This window comes from Cinclus cinclus, chromosome 8 (genome assembly GCF_963662255.1).
Source record: "Cinclus cinclus chromosome 8, bCinCin1.1, whole genome shotgun sequence".
NCBI lineage: Eukaryota > Metazoa > Chordata > Aves > Passeriformes > Cinclidae > Cinclus > Cinclus cinclus.
In genome coordinates, this window is record NC_085053.1 from 456,609 (window position 1) to 481,798 (window position 25,190).

General features: G+C 53.9%; 1 protein-coding gene across 6 annotated transcripts in view; it reads right to left on the reverse strand.

The window, feature by feature from the left end:
* NOS1AP (nitric oxide synthase 1 adaptor protein) overlaps positions 1-16,280 on the reverse strand; it is a 33,338-nt gene extending 17,058 nt beyond the window's left edge. For all 6 annotated transcript variants that reach the window (XM_062497478.1, XM_062497480.1, XM_062497477.1 and 3 more), the window contains exons 1-2: positions 16,176-16,280; positions 6,776-6,847 (exon numbers count right to left, since the gene is read on the reverse strand). In XM_062497478.1, the coding sequence (XP_062353462.1) occupies positions 6,776-6,847; positions 16,176-16,280 (177 nt within the window). The remainder of the gene's footprint in view (positions 1-6,775; positions 6,848-16,175) is intronic.
* Positions 16,281-25,190: the final 8,910 nt, after the last annotated feature.

Genomic DNA, 25,190 nt, shown 5'->3' on the forward strand with positions numbered 1-25,190 from the left:
CCTTTAACCACCGAGCAAGAGTGAGGAATCATCTCTCAAGCCTGGCTGGAAGATGTGGCTGCCGAAAATAAGGCTGCCTGCATCTCTCCTGCTCAGGCCCATGCAGCATTAGCACTCAGCACCAGGGAGCATTTGGTCCCACTCCATCCCAAGAGTAGAATGTTGCCATGGCAACAGAAAATTGATGAAAGCACTGATTTGTTAAAAAACGCATAAAAATTCCATGTTGCAGTAAATAAGAAGGACAAAAACCTCCAAATAAAAGCAATGCCAAGGGTGAGAGGAGCCACGAACTCAGGGAGAGGGTACAGCTCTTCACTACACTGCCCAGACACTGCTGAGAGCCTGAAATCAGCCAAACCTCAGCACACCTCTCTCGGACCTAGTTTTTTCTCATCAACAACCTCCCAGCTACCCAGGAGCTTATTAATCACAGTTAGAAGTTTACTCTAAAATGCAAAGGGAAGTGCAGATGGATATCTTCACCATCAATCTCCCAGCAGCAGAAAAGACTGTCCCCTCTTAGTGAGAGTGGTGGGGCTGGTGTGCACTGAGCTGGGTGTGTGACAGCTGGTGACACTGACCACAGCCCTTGCCCACAGCAACACCTTCAGCAGAGGTCTGTGCAAGCCTGAGGCTTAGGACATCATCAAAGGAAGCTCTGTCACCTTGCAGAAGAGGCTATCAAAGGGTGCTGGCTGCTGTAGGCACTCCTTAAACCGTCACAAACAGCAACCACCAGTGCTAACATGACCCCAAATCTCCCAGAACAAGCTGTAGGCCTCCTCACCTCGACAGCCAGGCTGAATCCATCCATGCCTGGCAGGCAGAGTGTGCAACAAATCTTTGCTTTCTGGAAAGGGCAGGAAGAAAAGCCAGAGCAGGAGAGTCCCGTGGGCAGCTCCCCTGGCACCTGCAGCCCCACAGGCTCCGTGTGCGCAGGGTCTGCAGCTCAACATCCCCTGCTCCAGGCTCAGCTGCTGCCCTGCCAGAACCACCTGAGCAGCACAGGAGCCCCAGGGAAGGAGCCAGGAAAGCCAGGGGCACCTGGCCAGCATGCTGTGCTCCACAGACAGGGCAACGCACCAGTGCAGTCCTTCCAACAGGCCAGAAGAATCATTGCTGAGAGGGAGGAAAGAGGAGGAAGCACAAGGCACACAGAGGATGGGCATTGGTGAAATGGTGCTGGCCATGATCTCAGAGAAGGGTGGGAGCCAGCAGAGATCTCCTGGCTGGGAAGGAGTGACAGCAAAGGTCTGCCAGGTTCAGGGAGCCTGGCAGACACTGTTCCCCATCCCATCACCTCCCTAGAGCTCCCTGCAGGTATTTCTGATGGCTCAGACAGTGCATGCAAGGCAGTGAAGTGACTCAGTGTGAGCAAAAAATGGGGGAAAGAAAAAAAAGGGGAAAGCCTCCAGGCAGGGAGGGAGATGAATCTCAGGAGACAGGCTGGGCAGGCTTCCAGAGAAGGAGCAGAGCCCAGCCCAGCAAAGCCCAGCCCCAGCACACCGAGGACGAGGATGCGTGACAGCTTGTGAGCCTTGGTGCCTGCCTGGCTTCCAGCACTGTCCAAGGCTCTAGGCTGGCTCCCATCAGCATCACCCATCAGGCACTGTGCTGGCAATGCCCAGTGCCAGCTGACGTATCACTGCCAGGGCCCCCAGCGTGGCCTGCACATGGGACACTGGCCCAGAGCAGGAGTGCTGAACCCCTCAGGGACATAGGAGGCACAGGGCACATGGCAGCACCTCCTGGCTCAGCAGCTTTCCCAAACCACCTGGTTATGGTTTCCTTCATATTCCCTGGCTCCACCACAACCCACTGTCCATCCAGATGTCCATCCCTGCTCCTTCCTTGCCCCAGCCTGGCCACCCCACCCTGGTTTGGACATGCTGCTGTGCCAGGTTTGGCACAGAACTTGTGGACAGGGCATTGCTGAGAGCTAAGAGGCAATTACCCCTATTACCACTTGGGCCAGCTCTCCTGGAAACTTGGGCAGTCTTGGACAAAAGGCTGCCCCAATCAATCTGGGTACTAATTTAACCAGTTTATTGATGAAATACTAACCACAGGATGAGATCCTGGCCTATTTCATGCCATGCTGGTAGCAGTACCAGACTAGCCATTATTTTATTATGACATCAAGTGGCACTGGTGATGCCAGGAGAAATGCAAGCACCCCCTTCTTGTGCCTGCCAGAGCACTGAAAGAGCAACTGAAATTATTACAGACAGCCTTTCATTTCCTCCCAGATCCAATACAAAATAATCTTGTTCATCCTGGATAAGGACATCAAGTCATTAGCTTGTCAATAATTCACCTTGCACTGAGTGCCATGACCTGGCACGGAGCCGGCTCTGCTCTTCTTCTTCCTTGTGCTCTATCAAAGCCTGAGCACCTCCTGGCCAGCCCACTTCCCACTGTGCTGGTCCTCACAGACAGACAGACACATAAGGATGGGCAGCCAGCTTGCTCTCAAATCCTGCTGTTTTACAGAAGGGATGCCCATGCATGGGGAGGGAAAAGAAGAAGAAGAAAAAGGAAAGCATCGCTGTAAATGGCCTTGTGCTTTTAAAAACTCACAATGGCAGGAGCAGGGAGAGCTGAGAAATATTCCAATTAAACGAGCTCAGAGTTACACCAGGAGCTCTACACCAGTAACTGGCCACGCACATCAATTTTCACACCAGTCCAACTGCGTCTGTGGCCTGCAGAAGATGTGAAATCTTGCTTTACACAAGCTTGCAGAAATTCAGCAATTCACTAAAATTGAGCTCAGCTATGCAAAGCAGCAGAAGTCCCACAAAATCAGATGTACCTGACAGAGTAGGAGGTGTAGAGGAGCAAGATTTTCAAGTGTTTGGAAATGCCTCCCTGTTTTGAGCCTGCGAAACTCAGCTGGACACTTCCCAGAAACAGCCTTGGAGAAATCTTCCACGGAGACATTTTTAAGAAGTGCCTATGTAGGATTTGTGGCTCCAAAGAAAACCTAGATCAAAGCTGCACTCAGAAACCCAAAAGAGCTGATTCCAAATTCTCTGGAACCAGGCACCAAGGCCCAGCCAGGCAGTGCTGGCTGCCTTGGAGACGTGCCAGGGGCATGTAGAGGAAAGCATTTGTAGGAATTTACATGGTGACATCAAAAATATACAGTTGTCATTGTCATTTAGGGCCCATGAACTCTCCAGGATGGGAGGGGAAGCAAAAAGACATCTTGCCACCTGTTCAGGCACTTTGAACTGAAATCTGCCACAGCTCATAAACCTTAGGGCTGGAGAGATGCACCACTCTTACTTCGGGGGTTTGGATGCTCAGGTGACTTCCAGGTCACTGATCAGGTCCCTGTATCCTGCATCCAGAGGAGCCAAGCAGTATTTGGAAACTGTGGTGGTTTGTAAAGGTTTTTTAATTTTTAATTTTTTTTAAAATTTATTTTCTCAAATAAATTTGAAATGTATTTCAAAATTTTGATTTTTAATTTAATTATTTTAATTGAAATTTTAAAATTAATTTCAATTTTTATTGAATTTTTTCAAATTTTTGGTATTTTTTTATGAAAAATATTTTTTTAATTTATGATTTTTTTTCAAAAAATTTTGAAATTTTTGGGTTGGTGGAGACAGAACCAGGACAGAAATCCAACTTACTGCAGCAATTCAGGGTGTGAAGCAACATGGGCTGGGTCACCCTGTTTGGGATGAGGAGGAGACAGGAGACAGTTGCATTCACAGAAGCCCCACTGCCTACCCAGGAAACAAGCCCTGGGAACAGGTCTACTGTAATTATTATTATATTATTAATGTATTTATGTATTATATTATTAATATATATTTATATTAATAAGTTGACTATATTTATATTATTACATTATAAATATATCATATTATATATTCTATTATTAAGTATTATATAATGTTATAGATTAGATTATATTGTATTTATTATTTATAGGCCATCAGTGGTCTGCAGGAGAGATGTAGGGTTTGGATGAAAGCTGCAGCAGATGCTCACAAAATTGCTCCCCAAGAGCATCTTCAGCATGGCCAACGTCCCATTGCACCAGACATTTCAGGGCCAGGGATTTCCAGCAAGGTGCAGTGCAGAGAGGGCTGTGCTCCCAGCAAGCCCAGCCCATGCAGGAAGGAAAAGCAGAGAGCACCTCCCCATCCCTGCTCACCCAGAGAATCCCAGGAATTCTCCACATTCCCTGCTTCTGGACAGAAACTCCCTCTGGCTGGGACCATGAGGATGGCCATGGCATCACCATGTTTAAAGTTGCTGTCACCCCTGACCCAGCTTTGGGCTGAACCTCCAGGCATCCCAGCAATGCTCCCCTCTGCGCCCCTGCAGGGTCAGGGCTCCATCCAAACACAAAGAGGGACCTCAGTGTGGGGGAGTGGCGAGGAGGCAGTGCTACAGGAGGTAGCACTCCTGCTCCCAGCCCAGCATAGGCAGTCCTGGGGGGTTTCCAGGACATTCTCCCCACTCTCAGGCAGACAGCATCCTCACTTCTTTGCAGGGTCGTTTTGCAGATCACTTAGCAAACAGAGGCAAAGCCCTGTTTACTGTGAAGGAGGTGCCCCTTGGAACTAATTTTGAAAACACTTAGACGGAGCACCTTCCCCCTAAACCAGGGACTGCATTAAAAACCTCACAAACCTCAGGGTCAGCAGCTGCTTCACACCCTACACACAAAACTGCTGCTGCTTGCACTTGACCATCTCCCACTGCTTGCTTTCTGTGCCTAAATAAACTTTTCCCTGCCTCTGGTTTCCCCATAATGCCAGTATTATGGGATTATGTTATGCCTTAAAGCAGAAGGGTAGCTGTGCTCTGTAAGGTGCATTCCTTCAGCTCCAGCCCTGCTGGAAGGAGCCTCCAGCATCCAGCCTGGCCAGAAATGTCCTCAGCAGTGCTGCCATCCCTCCTGCTGCCAGTGCAAAGCCCAGAACACCAGGGGAGGGCTCTGCATGTCAACAACCATCCTGGCATCCCCCTCACAATCAGCACCCCTGACAGACAGACAGACAGACAGACATTCAGAGTGTCTCTGGCAGATCTGAGCTGCAAAGTCAATGACATCTCTGCTGTCTCACACCAGGGGAAGAAAACTGAGCGCAGGCTGCAAACACACCACGCACCACGGGAAACCATCATCTTACCCTATTCTGTGTCCTTTCACTGCCACTCAGAGCTGTACCTATGAATTTTCTAGGCTGTGCTGGAGTTTATTTGTAATGGTCAACAAGGACGTTCTGGTGCTCTTATTTTTCCCCTCAGAGTTTACTTAAGGCTTCAAAGTTGTGCCAGTCCTTCCACACTGAGGTGGAGTTCTGTGATTTTGTGGCAGGAGGTGCATTGGTTCAAAAGTCTTATCTTGAAAGGCAATGAAGGTTTATGAGAGCACTTGATGACATAACAGCTGTTGTGTCCCAAACTTTGTACGGACACGAGGAGAGCAAACCTAAGGCCATAAGGGCCCTCCCAGCTTGTGTCCCAGTCACAACATCAACTCCATGGAGAGGACAGGACAACAGGTAGGAAAGCTGTTGAGGAAAGCCCACAAAATATTTACACCCTGAAAGTTTGAAACAGAAGGGTCTTGAAATCTCTGTCCTTTGAACGTGGTACTCCTCACCTTTGGATCTGATACTCCTCCTCTGTTAAAAGAGAAAATGAGATTATAACAGGAATCTTCAGGAGGGGCTGAGAGGAGCAGAGCTCTGGGGCAACTGCTCAGCGACAGGAGCAGCTTTGATGCTTATGGGATCCCATGAGAGCAGCAGAAGGACAGCCCATCCCTTACCCCACATCCCTGCAAGTGCCTTCAGGCCCTTCTGTTCAGGGTGATATTCCCAGGAGAGAGACATCCCTGGAGGACAGGGACACTCCTTGCTGTGGCCCAAGGACACACCAAACCACCATGGCCACAGAACCACACACTGGAGAGCAGCCAAGCTCCTGCTTTTTTCGGCCTGGGGGCAGTGAGTTATGGGGTGCATATGGGGTTTGCTACCCATATGGGGTTTTCTGCCCTCCCAGCCCCCTCTGCACACCTTGCAGTCGTGCTGGCTGCAGGCTGGGCAGCAGAGAAGAAAAGCTCCTCTCTTGGCTATTGGCCAAGCATTGTACAGCAAGGGTGTCCCATATCCTGACTAGAAGTATTTCGGGAAGCCAGATGACTTCATTACCAGATGACACCCCCTGACCTACTCACTGCTAAACAAGCTCACTGCTGGCCAGCCCCAGAACTTGTTACTCTGCACTTCCATTTGCACACTGCCATTTAGCACTAACCTGCTGCCTTAACCAGGCAGCACCCTGATTCCCATGCTGCTGAAACTCTTACACAAGGACTAAAACCCTAAGAAACCTCTTGCACAAGCAGCCTGTTCATGCTGCCAACAGGACTGTGCCACACTGAGCCTCTCCAGCTGTCACCAAGAGGGACAGGGACAAACACAGCTATGAATATGCTGGAGGACAGGAGCGAGGCAAGGCAAAGCTGCAGGTGCAGGTGGAGGAGAGCCCCAGGCACTGGGATTTGGATGAGGACCCTGGGAAGGAGCAGGATGGCCACACTGGGAAGGGGCAGGATGGCCACCCTGGGATGGAGCAGGATGACCACACAGGAAGGGACAGGATGGCCACCCTGGGAAGGGACAGGATGACCACACAGGAAGGGACAGGATGGCCACCCTGGGAAGGGACAGGATGGCCACCCTGGGAAGGGACAAGATGACCACACAGGAAGGGACAGGATGGCCACGCTCACCCTGATGCGCCGCATGGCCGTCACGATCTCCACGCGGCTGTTTGGCCGTGGCACATCCAGGCTCCCGATGTACTGCAAGGAAAGAAAGGAGATTAGCCCTATTCCTGCAGCCCTGCTCACCCCCTGGCCCCTCTATGGTCTCAGTGATAACCACACAGGGAGCCCTGGGTCACTTCTGGGGAATGAACATAATTTTTAGCCTGCTGTGCCTGAATCCCTGCATGCCTCCAGCCATGGAGCTGCTCGCTTATCACACCACTGCAAGTAGTCAAAACCCCTTTTTCTAGCAATAAAATAACTTCAGCCATCAGGCCAGCAGGACTCACTCATCTAGGCCATGATCAAAGCACACAGGTATAAGCAAATATCCCCGCGGTTGCAGTGAGTCATCTATTACAGACCTGGATATTGGAAGATCCCTAAAGTAGCTGGACCAACCTGTCCTGTGACAGGCCCGCCATTATTTAATTGCAGCCCTGCCAAACCCACGGCTATTTCTGCAGGAATGCTGAGCCTCCAGGCCAAGCCTCCAGAATAAAGGAGCTGCTTTGCTATTCAAAGGGGACCAAAGGCAGTGCCACCGTGACCCAGCACGGAGAGACGCAGAACAAAAACCTTTCTAAGAATAAAATGGAAGAGGGCACATTGTGAAGAAGGATCAAAAAACAGACAAGCAATGAAGAGTCAATGCTGAGCACTAAAAATGTGTAGCTGGGAGAAAAGCTATTTACTGGCCCTCTGTGCTCCCACACTTCATCTCACACCAGGGCTGACGTAACCCTCGGCAGCACAGTGTGGGCACCAAACCCAGCAGGGCTACGTGCTCCTGGGAGCAGGGCCACAACCCATGGAAGCCCAGGTGGCTGCTTTCCAGCAGCAGCACACACATGGGTGCCCAAGAATCTGAACGTGAGCTCAGGCAGAGGCTGCTGAGAGGGCGGCATTCTTCTCCCAGCAGTTCTAGCTCCCCTGCACTGGGATTGCCACCTCTAAGGGGGGATGGCACGGGGCAGGGGATGCAGGGCCACACCTGGGCTTTGTGTGTGGGCTGTCCCTGTGGCACAGAAACTCAGGGAGCCCCTTGATTCTGTTTTCAGCTCCTTGCTGACCCTTCACACCCCACTTGGCAGCTTGGACCGGCCATCCCCAGGCACGCAGCTCCAGCCTGGGGGGACAAAGAGTAGGTGGCCAGTGGCCAGCACGGTGCTGAGAGGAGATGTGCAGAGACAGGATATAAAAATAACCCCCAAACAGCTGGCGTGGCCATCACATGCCATGCAGGCTGCATGGCACAGGGCAGCCTTACGTAATGGGAATTACAGCTCCCCTCTGGCCTGCTGAACGCACACAGCTCTGACAAGTTCCCTGTCACATCCCCTGCACAGTCTACCACCCCTGCAAAGGGACAGGTCATCTCAGACAGCAAAATATCCCTTTTCCTTAGGTAAGGTCTGGAAACCATCAGCAAAAAGCAGGAGCTGAGGAGGAGGGCAGAGGCAGCTGAAGCCCTGAACCTGCAGTCCCCATGCAGGACCTAAGGAAGAAGCCTCTCCCCATTCTGCTCTGCCAGGCAAACATCCTGTTGTACTTCCATCCAAGCCTTCCCACTTCACTTTGCTGCCAGTGACCAGAGGGGAAGCAGGATTCTTATCCTACAGGAGGAGGACAGATTTTGCAGCCAGAGGAAGCCCCTCTCCTTCCAGCTATTCCCAGCTTCACGAGGTCACTGCCTGGTGATCCCTTTTCCTTCCCCTGTGCTTTCCTGGCCTGGGCAGGTGCAGAACTCGGCTGTGCCCAAGGACAGGGCAGGCAGTGCCAGCTGGGCAGGAAGGAAGCAGCTGCAGCACCTCTGGCTCCCAGGCCACAGGAATTCCAGCCATGCCATCCATGCCCTGGCTGCCACCACAACTCACAGCCACAACTGCACCACCTCTCTGGACTGGCCTCCTGAGAAACAGCAGCAGCAGCAGGATTCTCTTGATGCTGTCCCGCTCCAGCTCATGTCCACAGGTACATGAGGGGCACAGGTCACAAACCCTGGAGGATTCACCTCTGCCTGGGTTCCAGAGCATCCTGCTGTAGCCCACAGCACAGGGGTGCCCACGACACATCCAGCCCCAGTGTGGGCTCACAGCCCCAAAAACACTCCCCCCCCCCCCCATCTCCACTCTGGAGGCATGTATTTTTTTACACATTTCACACAACTCAGCAGATGGACAAAGTCTCTCCAGACTATTTTTGCCTTCAGGGCAGAAATCACACGTGACAATTGCGCTGCAGAAGAGTAACCCTTCACAATATGGTGAATATCCCTCCAAAATGTGGACTTGGGGGTTGGTCCTTCAGCTGAACAGCTTCCCAGGCCAGCTGGGGGATGGTCTGAGAAACCATCCATATTCAGCAGTGATGCGCAGGCAGTGAACACAAAAAGGGCTGCTCCTGCTCCACTCTCCTCCAGCCCCCCTACTCACAGCACCAGTTTTAACTGTGGGAATAGGTGTAGGAACAAGCAGGTGAGGCAAAGGCAAGCATAAGCAAAGCTGCCAGAGCTTCCAGGTTGCAATACTTCCCACTCACCCACACACTCCTGAGCCTGAGCTCCCTCTATGCCAGGGCAGGAGCTCAGAGACCCCCAGGCACAGAGTTCTGTGCCCCCAGAGAGGTGCCAGCACACAGTGGTGGCCCTGGTCCCTGCAGGGCCATTGTTTGGGCTCCTGGAGCTCAGGCCAGCATCCCAGCCAGCCAGCTGACCCCAGGGCCAAGGGAGGCAGGAAGGACAAAGGAAGGTGCCTGGGATGAAGGGAAGAAATAAAGCTGTACAAAAGAGCTGACAAAGAAAATGAACCCATGAAAGGACTGGCCCTCCCCAAGGCCCCGTGAGCCAGCACGTGCGCATGAGTAGGATGTGGCTTTTCCAAATAATCACCTCCAGATCCACAGCTCCACCACCCTGCCAAGGGATGGGGGGACAGAACTGCAGTCCCCCCACCCATACCCAAGAGCCAAGTGGGATCAGGGGGTCACAAATCCCCACAGGCTGTTCTGGGCAGCTTCCTCCTCCCCAGCTCAATTAGGGGAAGAAAGGCCACCTACCTGCTGGGTGAATGGGCTGCCAAGAGGGTTCCTGGTGCAGAAGGCAGCCCCACAAAGGCAGCCCTCACCCTGCCAAGTGCTGCTCCAGGCTGTGATGCCAGCACAAAGCATTTATTTTGCACAGTGCTTTTGGTCTTTCCTATGCCCCACCTCTCCTCATCATCCCTGTGCTGGGATCCAGCCTGCCTGCCATCCATCCATCCATCCATCCATCCATCCATCCATCCATCCTTCCAATCCTTCCATCATCCATCCATCCATCCATCCATCCTTCCAATCCTTCCATCATCCATCCATCCATCCATCCATCCATCCATCCATCCATCCAGTGACCTGCTGTAGGATGGCAGCACTCATCAGGCTCCTCAAAGGGACTCTGCTCTGCCCCCTCCCCATGCACACAGGCTCTCCTCTCTGTCCTGGGCACAGTGGGCAGGGCTCGTGCACACAGCCTACACCACTGCACCCCCTGCCTGTGGCTGACAAAAGATCTGCCCAGTTCTGGGAAATGCCAGGGGAAAAAAATATTTTATTTTTTTTTAAACAGAAAACAAAGGGTAGCACTTTGCCAAAGCACTGTTTGCACAAGTCACTCAGCTTCTCATTTTTCCTCGAGGCTGTTGAATACTGCTCGTTTTCTGCTCTGTCAGGAATGAATTTTCCTGAGGAGCTGATTTTTCAGTGACAGCAGGTGGCAGATATTTTCAGAAAGCTGAAGGCCAATCACATCACTACCGGGGGACACCTTGGCAGGGGTGTTGATGGGATGGGTGGTGGGCAGAGGTGGACAGCCAAAGCCTTCCTGGTGAGGAGATGCCACTCCCGCCGCTCTGACTGTGTGCAAAGGTCAGGGCTGAATCATCCCTGGCTCACAGGGCAGCGTGTACTGCCTGGCTGCTGGTTTCCAGCACCCAGAGCCACCCTGAACCGAGGACCCCGCCACAGACGAGGAGCCACTACTTCTTTCTGGGAGCTGCAGTAGGGTGGGGGGGCACACACTGGTACCAGCCCCAGTCCATCCTCAGGGCAAGGAGAGTCCCCTCCAGGCAAGGGGTCCTGTCCCCGGGTTAGGGAGGTGTTACCACTGGTACCAGCAGCCACATGGGAGGCACCAGATGTGGGTACAAGGGTCCCCGGATTCCTACAGGCAGTGTGAGGCTGCCCCAGGCACTGGGACATTGACCCTGCCACACTTGGCTGTGCCACGAAGTGAGAGACAAAGGGCTCAGGCACCAGCCTGAAGCCTCTGTATTCCTCCAGCACCTGGGGAACACCCAGCCTGTCTGCAGGCTGCCTGATAAGGGCTTCTCCCCAGGCTGCTGTTGTCAGGGAAAGCAGGAAGAAATCCATTCCCAGGACTTTGGCTGTGCCATCGCTCTGCTCTCCAGTTGCCCACGCATGGTCTCAGTCTGGGAAGCCAAGGGTCTGGGCTGGCACACCCTGTATCTCAGGAACTCCCTGCCTTGCTGGGTGGAAAGGAGGAAGTTTACTCAGACACTGGTGGTGTGGACTCAGAGGCCAACAGGGATGGAAAATTCACGATGCCAGCTGACTGGAAAAGGGACAGGGAAAAAGGCCCTGGCTTCTACTCTGAGTGCAGCAGCTGGGTGCTGTGCTGAGCTAGGCACCTCAGCCTTGCCCAGCACCTCCCTGAGCAGGGCTCTGCACCCCGAGGACAGCACACCCAGCCTTGGCAGCCAGGTGTCAGAGCCACCCAGAGGCATGCAGCTGGGCATGGACACAGCAGGGACAGTCACAGCAGACAGGCTGTGACCTGAAGGACACCAGTGCCTGTGTCTGTAGGTCTCAGCAGCATCTGCCCTGCTTAGGAGCTGCCCTGGGGCTCGAGTCCAGAGCTCTGGGGGCTCCAGGACACTCACCAGAGCCAGGAGCACCACATCCACTCTGCCCTCCCACCAGCCAGAACAGGGCTCACCTGAAAAGGGCAGACATCCGTGCTTCAGGTGACCTGCAGGGCACAGCCCCAGCAGGTGCCCAGCAGGGATGAAGTTTTCCCATGCCAGTGCAGCAGCACTGCCCACTCACTGTGCTTCCATCCCCACCCTGGGCCTGAGCTCCCTGCACCCACAGCAGGAATGTGCAAGCCCAGAGAGCTGCAGGAAGCAGGGCTGGGAGCATCCCACTCCACAGCTGCTCCCCTGGAACCTCCTGGCACCTGCCCTGCCCGCCTGGGACCCGCAGCCTGGGCACACACAGCTGTGCCACAGCCAGATAGAGTTTTCTTTGCTAAGAGCTCCACTAAGCAGGCAACGAGCTGACTTAAAAAGTATGGCAGAAATATGCCAGTGTTTCAGACGAGAACCTTTGTAGACTTGGGAAGGTTATTTATAGCCTGGAGCGAGCGATCCCGGGCTCAGGCACACTGCAGCTCTGCTCTGGGCTGAGCAGCCCCGACAAAGCACACCAGAGCTGCCAGTACAAACAGCCCCCAAACAGAGCTGCCAGCTCGCTCCCAGCCAGCCAGAGTGGTGCAGAGCATCACACAACCTGCCTCCTGCTTCCCAGCCCTCCAGGAAAGGAGCCTGAAACAGTGGGGGGGAACTGAACACCTCCATCAGGGCTGCCGCAACTCAGTTCGCTTCTAACGCTGTTATTTGCAGCCCCTGCATAAACAAAAAATACACACAGGAGTGGAAACACACAGGTACTCCCTGCTTAGTGCTCACCTGAGGCTATAATGGTTTTCCTGTAAAGGATTTCTCTCTGGAGCAGCTGGCAGTGCCAGCTGGTGCCTGCAGCCCCTCGAGGGTGGCAGGCAGGTGGGCTGGGGAGGTTCAGAGGAAGGGACAACACGGATTAGACTTAAGTCTCCTCCGTGTCCCATCTCCAAACATAGACAGCAGCAGATGCTCAGCTCAGTTTCCCACGCACGGAAACAGAGAAAAGCACTGACAAAAATGAGAGTAAGTGCCTGGTTGCCAAGACCACTTAAGGGAAAAAAACCTCACCCCACCACCAGCCAAACACAAAAACCCACCTGCTGCACAGAACAACAGCAACCCTCCCAAACCTGCAGCCCCACATTCACCTGCGAGAAGGTCTGAAATCAGAACAGCAGCTTTCAGCACACGGGATGCCCAGGCAGCCCCAGACCACAGGCACTGGCTCCACCAAGGACTGAGATGTGTTTGGGAAGCCACTTCTCCTCTTGCCTGCACAGGAGGAGAAGCAGAGAGCATCCTCACACCCACCTGCCCCTTCTTTGGAAACCATGGACCTCAAGGCACTGCAAAGTGATTAATGGGACTGAAGGAGCAACAGCTGTTCCCAAACAATGGGCATTTGGTAGGTGGGACCTTGCTCTGGACCACAAGACCTCTGGGGCAGGAGGAAGACCCAGCCCAGCCCCAGGACAGGGACAGTAACACTTCCCTGAGCAAACCCAGCAGCACCCAGCACTCCAACAGATGGGGGTCTGGCATTCCAGTGCCAGGCTCCACCACCCCACTCCATTCCCTGTGCCTGCCGCTCTCTCTGGAGGCACTGGAGCAGCCTGAGTCATCATTTCTGAATGTGCAGAATTGCTGGTGTTGCACAAGGTGGCCCTTCGGTTTGTCCTGCAGCACCAGGGCTTTGGGAAGATAAGGAGTAAGCTCACATCCGTCTCCCTCTCATGGAGGTGGAGGAGGTGTCTTTCTTCTCTACATCCCCGTTTATTTAACCAGAAAACCACGGCATAAGTGGAAATTTGTGTCCATTCCCCTGCACCATGCTGCAGCTCCCAGTTCTTTCATCCAAAGGTTTCAGCTAACCCAAGAGGCCAGGCTTTGATTTTACTTAACAGTTCAGACTGCAAGACACAGAAGAAAACAAATGTCCTGCCTCCCCTTGGAGCCAGCTCCTCTGATTCCCTGCAGCCTGACCAAGGCATCTCTGGGATACAGGTTGGGTACCAAGAGAACTGGTCAATGGAAACACACCCAAAAGTGTGAAACGCGTTCCTGTTTCTAAGAAGATGGAGTGGGGTTTTCCATCTCTTGGATTTATCTGCAGATAATGGATTAACATAATCCTTAGGGGACACTGCTTTGACTCAGTGACCCTGTGTCAGCACACACAGCTACAAGTGGCTCCAGTGGGGACAAGAGACACAAGCCTCCGAGCTCACATCAAGTCCATCACCCTCTGCTTGTCAAAGGTTCAAATTCTGACTGCCCGTGGCCACCCAGCCACCCGGAATGCCAAGGCTCCCTGAGGAGAGACACAAGGGGGACAGCAGCAGGGATGCCAGCTGCTGCTGATGGACCAAAACACACACTGCACCCACCACACATGCCACTTCAGGACAGAAGCAGCTTGAGTGCAAGAACACAATTAAAAATTCAAGCCATAAATCAGCACACACTGACTCAGGCCCACAGTACCCCCCTGCAGTGAGCCCCAAGCAGGCTCGTCAGGAATCTCAGGCTGCTGCAGCCAAGAGCGCTGGTCCAGCTGCTGAGCCCTAACATCGGGATCCCACCGCCCCCACTCTCAGCTTTCCCAGTAGGATTTGAGGAGACAGCCACTCGAGTCCTGACACCTCAGACCAGTGTTTTTCTGGTTAAATCTTCCCCCAAAATTCTTCTCTAGATCACAGTTCCACACTTTTGTGACTCGTGCTGGGTGCCTGGCTCCAACAAGAGCCGTGCAGGCAAGAGCACTTGGGATTCTTGGGGATAAAAGGAAGTAAAGGAGTGTAAGCATTTAATTAATCTCCAGCAATCTAATAAAAGGATAGAGTAATTGTCTCAGCCATCTGCATTCTGTATCTGGCATCGAGGGCTGCTGGAGAAACCCAGGAATTGGGAAGCTGGGTTTCAGTACGGCTCGTGCTTGGCATGAACGTGTGCCACCGGATACCAAATAAGAGAAAGAGAAGCTAACAAAGGCTAATGCGCAGCCCTGCATTAACGCAGCCAGGCCGGCAGCATGGGGCAGAGATGAGCCACGAGCAGACCCGGGGCCTCCTGACTCCCTGTCCCACTGGCCAGCCCCCCGGCCGGGTCACCCGAGGCTGGCATGGAAGAGGCACACCGGGTTTAGAAGGTGAGACCCTCGGCAGCCTCCCCGCAGGTGAGGGGTGAGCAGGGGCTGGAAGTAAAACAGCAATCGGCTCCAATCACCCACAGCAGCAAAAGGCTGCAAAGTTGAGCTTGAGCAGCCTTTCCCAGGAAATAGTTGCAAAGCGGGTTTCAATTTGCCCCATAAACAACCCCTCAGCTGGTTCTGCAGCACGGTGCCTGCCACCGGGCAGGTGATGGCCTCTGCAGAGGAACCCTCCCGGCCCCGAAAAAAGGCGGAAAATAACATTTTGACACCCTCTGACGAGCCGCAGCCTTGCCCCGAGGGCATCGCACACAATCGGATGCCAAATTTTCTTCCCCCGATAGCACATGTTCTCCGGAGACAACAGTATGTGACAGACGTCTGCCTTCCCGGCTTCACACCAGCCTTTTCTCCTAGGTCAGCCTCGCACGAGTATCCCCGCCGGCATGATAACCGTGTTCCCCAGGAGAAGCAAACGGGGCAGGGTTTTACGTTTCCCCTTTCCAAATCTCCCGGCCACCTCCTTCCCAGTTTCCTGCTGGCCAGCGTGGCTCACTCGGTGTCTTGGCTTTTGCCAGCCCGCTGCGAGATGGCAAGCACCAGCCTGCGGGAAGCCACAGCCGACGTGGAGCGAGGAAGGAAGAGTCCCAAGGGAAAAGAAAAGATAAAAAAGAAAAGAACACTCCGCGCCAAATCCGCTAGCGAGGATGGTTTGTATGCGTAAAGAGAAATAGCGAGCGTTTATTTCGGGCGCGTATCCCTGACCTGTTCACAGCTCACAGTTCATCCGGCTGCTGGCACTACAGGAGCACCAGGGTCCAGAGCATCCTGCAGACCCCAGCCAGTGCCCCATCCCAGCTCGGGCACTGCTCACAGCGCCGGAGCCGTAGAGCACAGCCCGAACCCTCTGCTCTCCTCCAGCTGAGAAGATGCACACGGAACCCGCTTTTGGGGCCAGAGTCCCTCAGCAGCACCACGCGGAGCCCTGGAGGGATGCAGGGCCAGGGAGGGATGCAGGGGTGAAGCAGGAGGGTGACCCCACTCCAGCCCGATCCATCCCCACCACTACGGGCATCCCTACCGGACAGGTGAGAAGCCTCGCCCGACTCCGCAGCCCAGTTTAGGGGAGACCAGGCAACGCCAAGGGGAAAAGCGGAAAATCGCCGTGGCTATACCAAAAGCGATCTGGAAAACCGGGCATCCCGGGGTGCAGCGCCGGGCTGCGACCCCCGGGGCTCCCCCCGCGCCCACCGCCCACCTTGGCCTCGAAGCAGATGCCGTGCTGGAAGGCGTCCTCGTTGTGCAGGGGGATGCGCAGGTCGTGCCGGTCATCCACCAGGTTGTACTTGGACTTGGCGGGCATGGCGGCCCCGCGGCCGGGCAGCCCTGCAGCGCACCCGGCCCTGCCGCCGCCGCCGCCGCCGCCACCGAGCCCGCCCCGCCCGGCCCCGGGGCGGGGACGCGCCCGCGCGGAGCGAGCGGGGCGGCGGCGGGGGCTGCGCGTGCCCTCAGGGCGGCACCGGTACCGGTACCGGTGCCGGCACCGGAGCGAGCGGTATCAGAGCGAGCGGTAGCGGCGCCGGAGAGAGTAGGACCGGCTGCACGTCGCCTTCTGGGCAGCACCGGCACCGGAGTGAGCCGGGTGGCACCGGTACCGGAGCGGGCTGCGCGTCCCCTCCCGGGCGACACCGGAGCGAGTGGGACCAGCTGCACGTCCCCTTCCGGGCGGCACCGAAGTGACCCGGGCGGGCTGCGCGTCCCCTCCCGAGTAGCACCGGTACCGGAGAGAGCGGTGCGGCAGCGCTGACACGCAGTGCCTGGTGCGCGGCAAACTCCAAATACGCGGGAAACGCAAGCGGGGATAATGGGAAATGCCTCGGGAACAGCTCGTGAGGGTGGGAGATCCCCCCCGAGCAGCGCAGGGCAAGGGCCACGCTGGGAGAGGAGCTCGCGTCCCTCCAGGCTGGGGAGCCGCGCCGAGGAACTCCGCACGCGAATCCTGGTCTCAACGCCGGACATGGTGGAAACGGAGCAAGCTGGAAGTGGAAAATCTCCATCCTGTGCTTAAAGAAAGACAGTTCTTGAGACCAGACCCCCAGCACTACCGAGCCCTCCCTTACCAAAGTCCCGAAAGCTGTGAATACACTTCCCCCCCTTTGAGAGGAGCCCAGAGCTGCTCTCCAGCTGTTCAGGGAGCAACTCACATGGATCTGACCTCAGGTCCAGGCTGCTGCATCCCATACCCCACATGCACAGTGCACTCTCAGATGAGGCTCCATCCTTCTGTGTTTGGATATCCACGGGTGCTGCAGAGCTCGTCTCCCCGCAGTGTGCCTGGAGAGCCAGCCCTGGCCTTGGAGTCACTCCTGCACGCAGGAGAACAACAGTTCCCAAAGCCCTTGCATGTTCCTGCAGTCAGAGCCCACTTCCCTCAGGGTTCCAAATGACTGCAGTGCAAAGAGCAGCCCTGATTGTTGATCCTTCCCCAGGCAGAACAGATCGAGTACCACTGATTTTTTCAGCCTGGATCGATGTGGTGGAACTTCTTTTGAGTTTATAAGGCAGTTCAGTGCCAGCCACAGCACTTCAGCCATGTCTGAAAAATGTATTGTTCCACTCAAAACAGGGTGGGCTTCCCACCACCCCCAGAGGCTCAGCTGACAGTCTGGGCACAGCCAATTACACGACAAGCTGAGAAATCCCTGTGCTCCATCCTGCCATGAGAGGTGGATGTGAACAGCTGTCGGTGCTGCCAGGCCCAGGGTGGGATTTCACAGAGCTGTCAGTGCCTGGACAAGGGAATCAATGGATGATTTCCTACTGAAAGCAAGACACCAGCGAGCCCTGGGCTCTTAAAAATTTCCTCCTGGATTTGGGAGAGGGCAGAGGATCAGTGCTGTGTGTCGCAGTTGCAACTGCACCTGCAGAGATCCCTGGGTGCAGAGAACTGAACACCTGCTTGCACTCACTTCAGGCAGAGGCTGGTGGTGGAATGTTCTCGAGCCTGGATTTGCTCCATGGCTCTTGCTGGAGGTTTCTGTTTATCTCTAGCGAAGGTTTTGGCTGACAGCACGGAAGTCTCAGGTGCTATGAATGATACAGACACCACATACGTCCCCTGGGAGTCTCTCATTCAAAGCCTGCTCCAAGCAGGGTAGGTTTCAACTTTGAGATGAGAGCAGCAGCTCAGGGCTGTGTCTAGGCATCCTGCAAGTATCCCCAGGGACTGTGATCCCACAGCCTCTCTGGAGCCCTGTTCCTGTGCTAAATTTGACAGACACACATTCTTGCAGACTGTAGAATTTCCACAGCCAGCAAAACCCCGTGGATTTGGGGAAGGACTGAATCCCGTGTGGGAGGGCTTGCAAGGGTCTCTTCAGTGAATGGTGCCCTCGGGGAGGTGTTTCCCTAGGTGCAGGCATGGCGGTTGGATGGAAAGCCCTCAGAGCCTGGGGAGCATACCAGCTCCTTCCAGACAGTCTCAGTGGGTTTGCCTGGCAACGCTAGGAATCCTGGCACATGCCCTGGGCTGTCCCAGCCTGCTCCTCTGGCTTCTCCCACAGTGTGGTGGCTGTCTGCTGCACTGCCTGGAGCCAGTCCTTAAAATACTTGGGGTTGACCCAAGGGGCAAGCCACTCTGCAGTTTCTCGTGGGTCGTTTGCACCATGGGCACGGGACACAGCAGCGTGAGGGACAGCAGCTCTGCTGCGACCGGTTTGTCCCAGCCCCGCCTGCCTGCCTGATGCCCCAGGTGTGGGCGGGGGATGCTCATTGCACCAGGCAGGCAGTGCTCCAGCCATTCCCACCGGCAGCTTGGGACACCTGCGGCACTTCACACGATTCCACCTTGTTGTGTTGCAAAAAAAATCAGCGGAGTCCCTTTTCTTTTAGTTTTTTTCCTCCTGCGACCAGCGACCTTATCCCTCCCTGCTCTTGAACCTCCTGCCAAAGCACCGCCTCCTGCTGGGATCCGAGCCTTTCCGGGCTGCCGCTCCCAGGTGTGGAGCTCAGCTCACCTGCACCGCAAGGTACGGGAGATCCGGGAAGAAAAGGGAGGGAAATCAACTCTCACGCTCGTATTTGTCCTGCAAGTCCAGAACCCGTCTCTTCCCATTCAAACTCAATAATTAGGAGCCCTGGAATAACCCGTCGGGTTTGTGTAGCCGGTTTGCTCGTTGTCGTATCCCTGGTGGTGGGGCCGGGGTTCGCCGGTGGGGGGCTGAGGTATTCCTCGAGCCCGAGGGGACCCCACCAGGGCCGAGGGGATGGCAGGGGACACGGCTCTGTGACCCTGAGACACCGCTGGCGCATTTCCGAGGAGCCGCCCGTGACCCCTCGGAGCAGCCCCGGGCTCGCCTCTGCCGGGAATCCCCGGGACGCGGATTTGTAAGGCTGCCCTGCCATCTCCTGGGAAGGCCGAGAAATGCGGCACGGAAAACCCAGACTGGACGGAGGGTCCGGGATCGCCTTCCTCAGCCTCCCCCCAGCTTTTAGGGAGTGGGTGTGCGGAGGCTGCTCCCCCTAGCTCTGCACCAGAGCCCCGGGGACATCAGCCCCACCTGCCATTCACAGACTGCCTTCGACATCCTGGGGAGTCTAGAGGATGTTCTAGTGGAGCTTATGCGATAGGACGATAAAAACCTCGGTTTTTCTGTCGACGTGTGCCTGCGGAGTGGCCGTCTCCAGCCGTGGAGCCCCGCAGCAGCAGCAGCAGGTGGGGTGCCATGGGGTGCAGCGGGGAGAGATCATCATCATCCCACTTGGGAACATCCCTGTGCCTTGGTCTGCAGTGAGACACACACCCCGACACCCCCACACCCACAAAAGAGTTGCTCAGGGTGCTTTAAGTTTGTCCAAAAGTGTCCCAAGGTCTTGGCAGGTCTCAGAGCTAGAAAGCAGATCGTGTTGGACGAATGTTATAAGTGCAACCTGGCCTGTGAGTGTCAGCCTGCACCAACTAGTCTCACCCTTATAAAAAACCACGGTGCAAATACCACACTTTTCCCACCAGAAAGCCCTATATGTTACTGTAATATCCACAGTCTATAGCAGGAGCCTCTTTTATCTAACCTAAAATGCAATGTTTGCAGAGCACTTTGTACCAGCACTGTTGGTACTAGCATGACGAAGCTGCAACCTTCCCCAAAATTTCCCCCACAACTACTGTGCCACGGCATTGTGGGAAGAGAAGAAAGCTGCCCTCAAAGGTGGCAATGGTGAGCGTGTACCCCAGCCCCAGGAGGCTGGTCTCCCCCTTCCCTTGCTGCCTGTGTCCTCAAAACAAGGGATTTAATGTACTGTCAGGTACGCAGCACAGCACAGCGGGTGTGGAGAAAACACCCCATGCACTGCTTGTGCTCAGCCCTTCCTCCCAGAGAAGTAACAAAAGGGTTTTTGGCCAGGAATGCAAACCTTTTTTTTTACTTTTTTTAATTTTTTTTTTTTTTTTTTTTTTTTTTTTTTTTTTTTTTTTTTTTTACTGTGCTGGATGCAGGTGGGAATGGGAAACATCATCCCAGGGCATGGCTGTGAGAAGAAGTGGGCAGATGGCAGATTTTGCAGCTCTGCATGGTGATTGGTAAAGCAAATTGCCCTTAGGCAGACAGGCAGGCAGTCACACAGCCAAGGTGGCATCTAGCTCTGTGCTCCCCATCGCTCTGATGTCCTTCCACAAAATCATACAGCAGCAAATCCTTTTAGGGCTATGACCCTGCAATTGGAGAGCCACCTGTGTGGCATCAGGGCATCCCAAAACTTGCTCCCTGTGTTCTGGGAGTTGCATTGTCCTCCAGGGCACCTGCACAGCCCCAGGAGGCAGAAGCACCAGGGGAGGTGTGTGGGTCAGCACCACCAGCACAGGCTTTTTCTGCCCGATAAAACCCGCTGATCAACATCTAAGTAGCCAGGTCTGGGAAGGAAGCAAGTAACTTCAGGAAGGAGAGGAATTCTGTTGGAATTAAGGCCAGGAACTTGCTGGCATTTGCTGACATTTTATTCTGATGAGCTTGCAGCACTCATTGTCATTAGGCACACACTTATGTATGCATTTATTTGTTTTAGAGGTGGGCCTGGAAAAGAGCTTCAGAGCTGTTTTTGAAAACACAAACACATCTTCGGTATCCAGTAGGGTGCAGGCAGACTGCTAATCAAACCACCTGAAAACTCAGATTTTGTCTTCATAGACATTTTGAATCTTTGCACCTTGGTTTCCTTTCCATTTGAAATTATCCCAAGTTTTTGGAATTTCTCCACAAACCCAAAGCTTTGAAACATTTTTATTTCAGAAAAACAAACACTTGGTGCTTCTGAAATAAGTAACACTCCCTGCAGTGGAGCAGGTAGCATCTAAAATTAACCCTTCTCCAGCCAGCCCCACCACAGCCTGTGAGAGCCTGGCAGGTTTGGGGCACCCAGAGTCCCATTGCCATGGCAGGGAGCTGGTGTGGGTTCCTGTGGGAAGTTCCATCCCTAGGAACTTCCCACAGGGCTCCACATGTGGAGAAGGAGTGTTCCCACAGCAGGCTGGAGTAGTGCCCACATCCCCTGGACACCTCTCAACCGCACAGGAGCCACCCCATACAATATTTTATCAGCTGCAGTAATTGTAAGTGAACTAACCAGCAACTGTACTGACAGATTATTAATTACTTATTAATCATCAGATGGTCATTGCAGTGAGAGGCTGGTGCCATGGGCTGACAGGGAGGGCTGCAGCCTCTCTAGGGGCACAGCATCACCCCAGATTCATTCTCAGCTTGTCACAATGCTGTTGTGAAGGTGGAATCACTTCAGGAAGAAAGGTCTCGGGGTTGTTTTTGTCTCTGTGTGCAGGGATTGGAGGAGTAAGACCTCCCATCTCTGCAGGAAGTGCTCAAGGCACCAGGGGCTCCAGGCTAATCTTGTCCCTACAATCCCAGTAGGATGCAATGTTTGCCATGGCTTTTATGTTGCAGCAGAGACAAGAAGCAATATGGTCTTTCTCAGCCCCTAAGGACCAAGAGGAACATCTTCTTTATTTGCGTTGCAAGCATGCAGCCATATTCAAATAATATGTTAATTGCAATGTCTAGCTGTTCAGGTTTCTGGTAGCAATCCCCCACTTCTGGCTAACAAATAAACACAATACTTGGCATTCTTCATGTGGGAATGCAGCTTTGATCCTCATATGTGTTGCTGCTCAGTTCCTGAGTGCAGGACACAACCAGAGGAGGAGGAGGTGTTATCCTGGGAGCTCTCTCCACTGGATCACTGCAGCTAATTGGAATTACCTTTGATATGTTTGTAATTCACCAAGGCCATTATTTGCTGTGTAATCAGACCCACAGCCCCTTCCTTTAAACTGCCCTCTAAACTACAGCAATTATTAATTCTGCCACAAGCCTGCATTTATCCAGGTGGTGATTTAGGAGGGTGATGAGGGGAGGGCTGGACACCCCTGTGGAGCCCGCTGGGCTGGGGCTGGATCTCTCTGGCTCGGTGGGAGTGGTTGCACACCTTTCCCAGGGCAAGGGGATGTGGAAATCCCTCGGGGCACAGAGCAGGTTTCTGCACACTCCCAGGAAAACCCAGCCCTGCTGGGGCACAGTCCACAGCAAACCCCTGCCTTGTCACTTCTACGCATCCCTGGGACATGTGCCGACCCCTTCCCCAGCCTGGGACACCTCCCCTAGCTCTGCCTTTCCCCGACAACCCTTCCCACACCCCACTGATAGATGCTGGCCACCAAAGGCTGTATTTCACTCTCACTCCCACATATTTTATATGCTAACTCTGTAGGTCTAGTATGTTCTCCTAAGGGGCCCCTCCTATCTGAGTAATGAACATTTCTATGCTCACAGCTCAACTTTCTTGCCTGGAGATATATTCAGATGAAACAATAATATGCATCAGCTCCCAAATTCTAGTGACTGTAAATAGCAGGGGAGAATTAAAGCAGCACAGTAAATGGTCCTGGGTCCCATCACTTTGGGATTTACATCATTCCACTGGGGAAAGGAGGGATGGGCAGCTCAGGTGGGTGCCTGGGAGCTCAGGTGCTTGCTGCTGCCAGGACAGATGGACACATGGAAGGAAGGAGGTGTGGGAAGAGACGTGGCAATGTGCTGGGTGTGCCAGTGGGGTAAGAGTGGGGAGCAGGGATGTGGCTGCTGGGTGGGCACAGGGGGGGATAACGAAGTCTCACAAGAGGAGATGGGAGCTGGCATCCAACTGGAACCATTTTCACAGCCTTAGCTGAAGATAGCAGCCAGGGAATGGCATCTGTCCAAAATGAGGGGGCAGGGGTTTGCCCTGGGCTGTGAGCAGGTGCCCAGTGTGGGGACGGAACCTGCAGTCCTTGGGCACACAGGAACTGCTTCCAGAGAGGTCAGCGGGGTGGGACACGTGCCAGAGGGAGTGCTCAGCAGGAAGAAAGCTCTTGAGATTGTCCCTCTCTCGGTTTGAAGGACCAGGTTATTTTGGAAATGTCCTGTGGAAAAATGCCCGCAAGGAGAAGAAGGCAAGGAGGGGGAGAGAGGGTGCAGGTGCACAGGGGGAGGGCAGCATCTACACCCCACAACCCTGGGGTCCCCACCGAATTTTTCTTTTTTGGGGCCTGATTAGGCATCAGTTGAACCCTACTGTAGCTGGCTCAGTCCCCTCCCAGAGTCAGGGGAGAAATTAAGAAAAACTTTGTTTCTGAACAATTGCGAATGCATAGTTTGAGTATCTGTAATTTAAACTCGAATCCCCCTTCTGCTAACAGTGATGGATGACTTTTTCCCACTGCTTTGAGAGCCCTTGGATCCTGCATGGCAGATGCCTCCCTGATTTATGGCTTGCCTCTTCCTGGGAAGGGAAACAAACACCCAATCCTAATTACCACACTCTTGTTAGGATACTTTCTCTCCTGCTTCCATCTTATTACCTTTGTGTGTTATGGGGAACCCTGGCACGGGTTCAAATCATCTCAGTTGCTCTCGTTTTACTGGCAAATAAGTTTATGTGCACTGCAGATGGATGGCCTGCCAGAAATTGCATTTTTTCCTCAGTCAGTGAGGAGGTCAAGATGTGAGGATGGGGAGGAGGGAGAAAACCCAATACCAGCAGTATTTTCTTGCCTCCAACTGGTGCTGGCAGAAAGGAGAGAGGGAGGGATTGGGCCACACGAGGCGCTAAAAATAAATGTTCTTCTTTGCTAAAGAGAATCTTGCTGGTTCAACTCTTTCCCATTCTTTTGTGTGTGAGAGTGGTTAATTCTCTTGGGAGCCCATTCACGCAGCAGATGTTGCTTTTCTTTGTGTAATTAGCCTGAAATCAATGGAAAATAATCCTGCACTCTAACAAATATAGGAGCACACAATTCCAGTGCCACAAGGTGCTCCTGCAGCCTGAGCAGATGCTGAAATTAATACATATATGTGCCTCTAACACAGCCCTGAGGCACAGTCTCTGTGATGACGGGGGGAAAATGCCCGTGTGCAGCTGCTGGGGCTCCCTGGCACAAGGACAGGGACATGCTGGAGGGACCCCCCTGGTGCCACTATGCCAGGAACACATGGAGATGAGAGTGACTGAGCCCAGGAGAGGGGTGCACCCACACAGCCTCTGTCCCTGTGCTTGGTACAGCCTGCAGAGCTCAGCCCTGCCCACGTCAAGGAATAAATGCTGCCAGCAGTGATGTTAGTGGCAGAAATGCCGAGCCCTGACCCCACCAGTGCTGCCAGCTGAGGGCTTTTGGCTCAGCTGCCTTCTACAAGTGAGCCTGCCAGCCACATTTTAATTCACATAATGTGTCCTTTCCTGATAACTTCTAAAGTCAGACTGTAGGGCTCTCCCGACTCAAATGCTGGCAAAGCCCAAGTGCTCCACAGTATCTGTGCTGTTACCATTACATATTCTTATCAAAGAGCAACATCAGAATTATCTGATGGCACAGAGTCCTTGCAAAAGTCACAGGATTGGAATGAGTTTTCTCCCTATCACCCACTCCAAAACCACTGAATCCCAGTAAACATGCCCCTTATTTGGTGGGCTGAAGTTTTGCTGCTATCCCCAGCACCAGCCCTTCACCAGCACCTTTATGGCTCCCCAGTCAATGTGCCTGATAGCTGCAGCATGCACTGGTGCCCATCTCTTCTCTCTTCCTTCTCATGCCATGTGGGGAAATACAATTATCTCCCATCATCCTCCTTCCTCCTGCTTCCTCCTGGGGCCATCCCTGGTCACAGGGACAGCTGTGTCAGTGCTCTGCAGCCAGCCCAGGCTTCAAGCCAGCACCAGTCACATCCTCTAG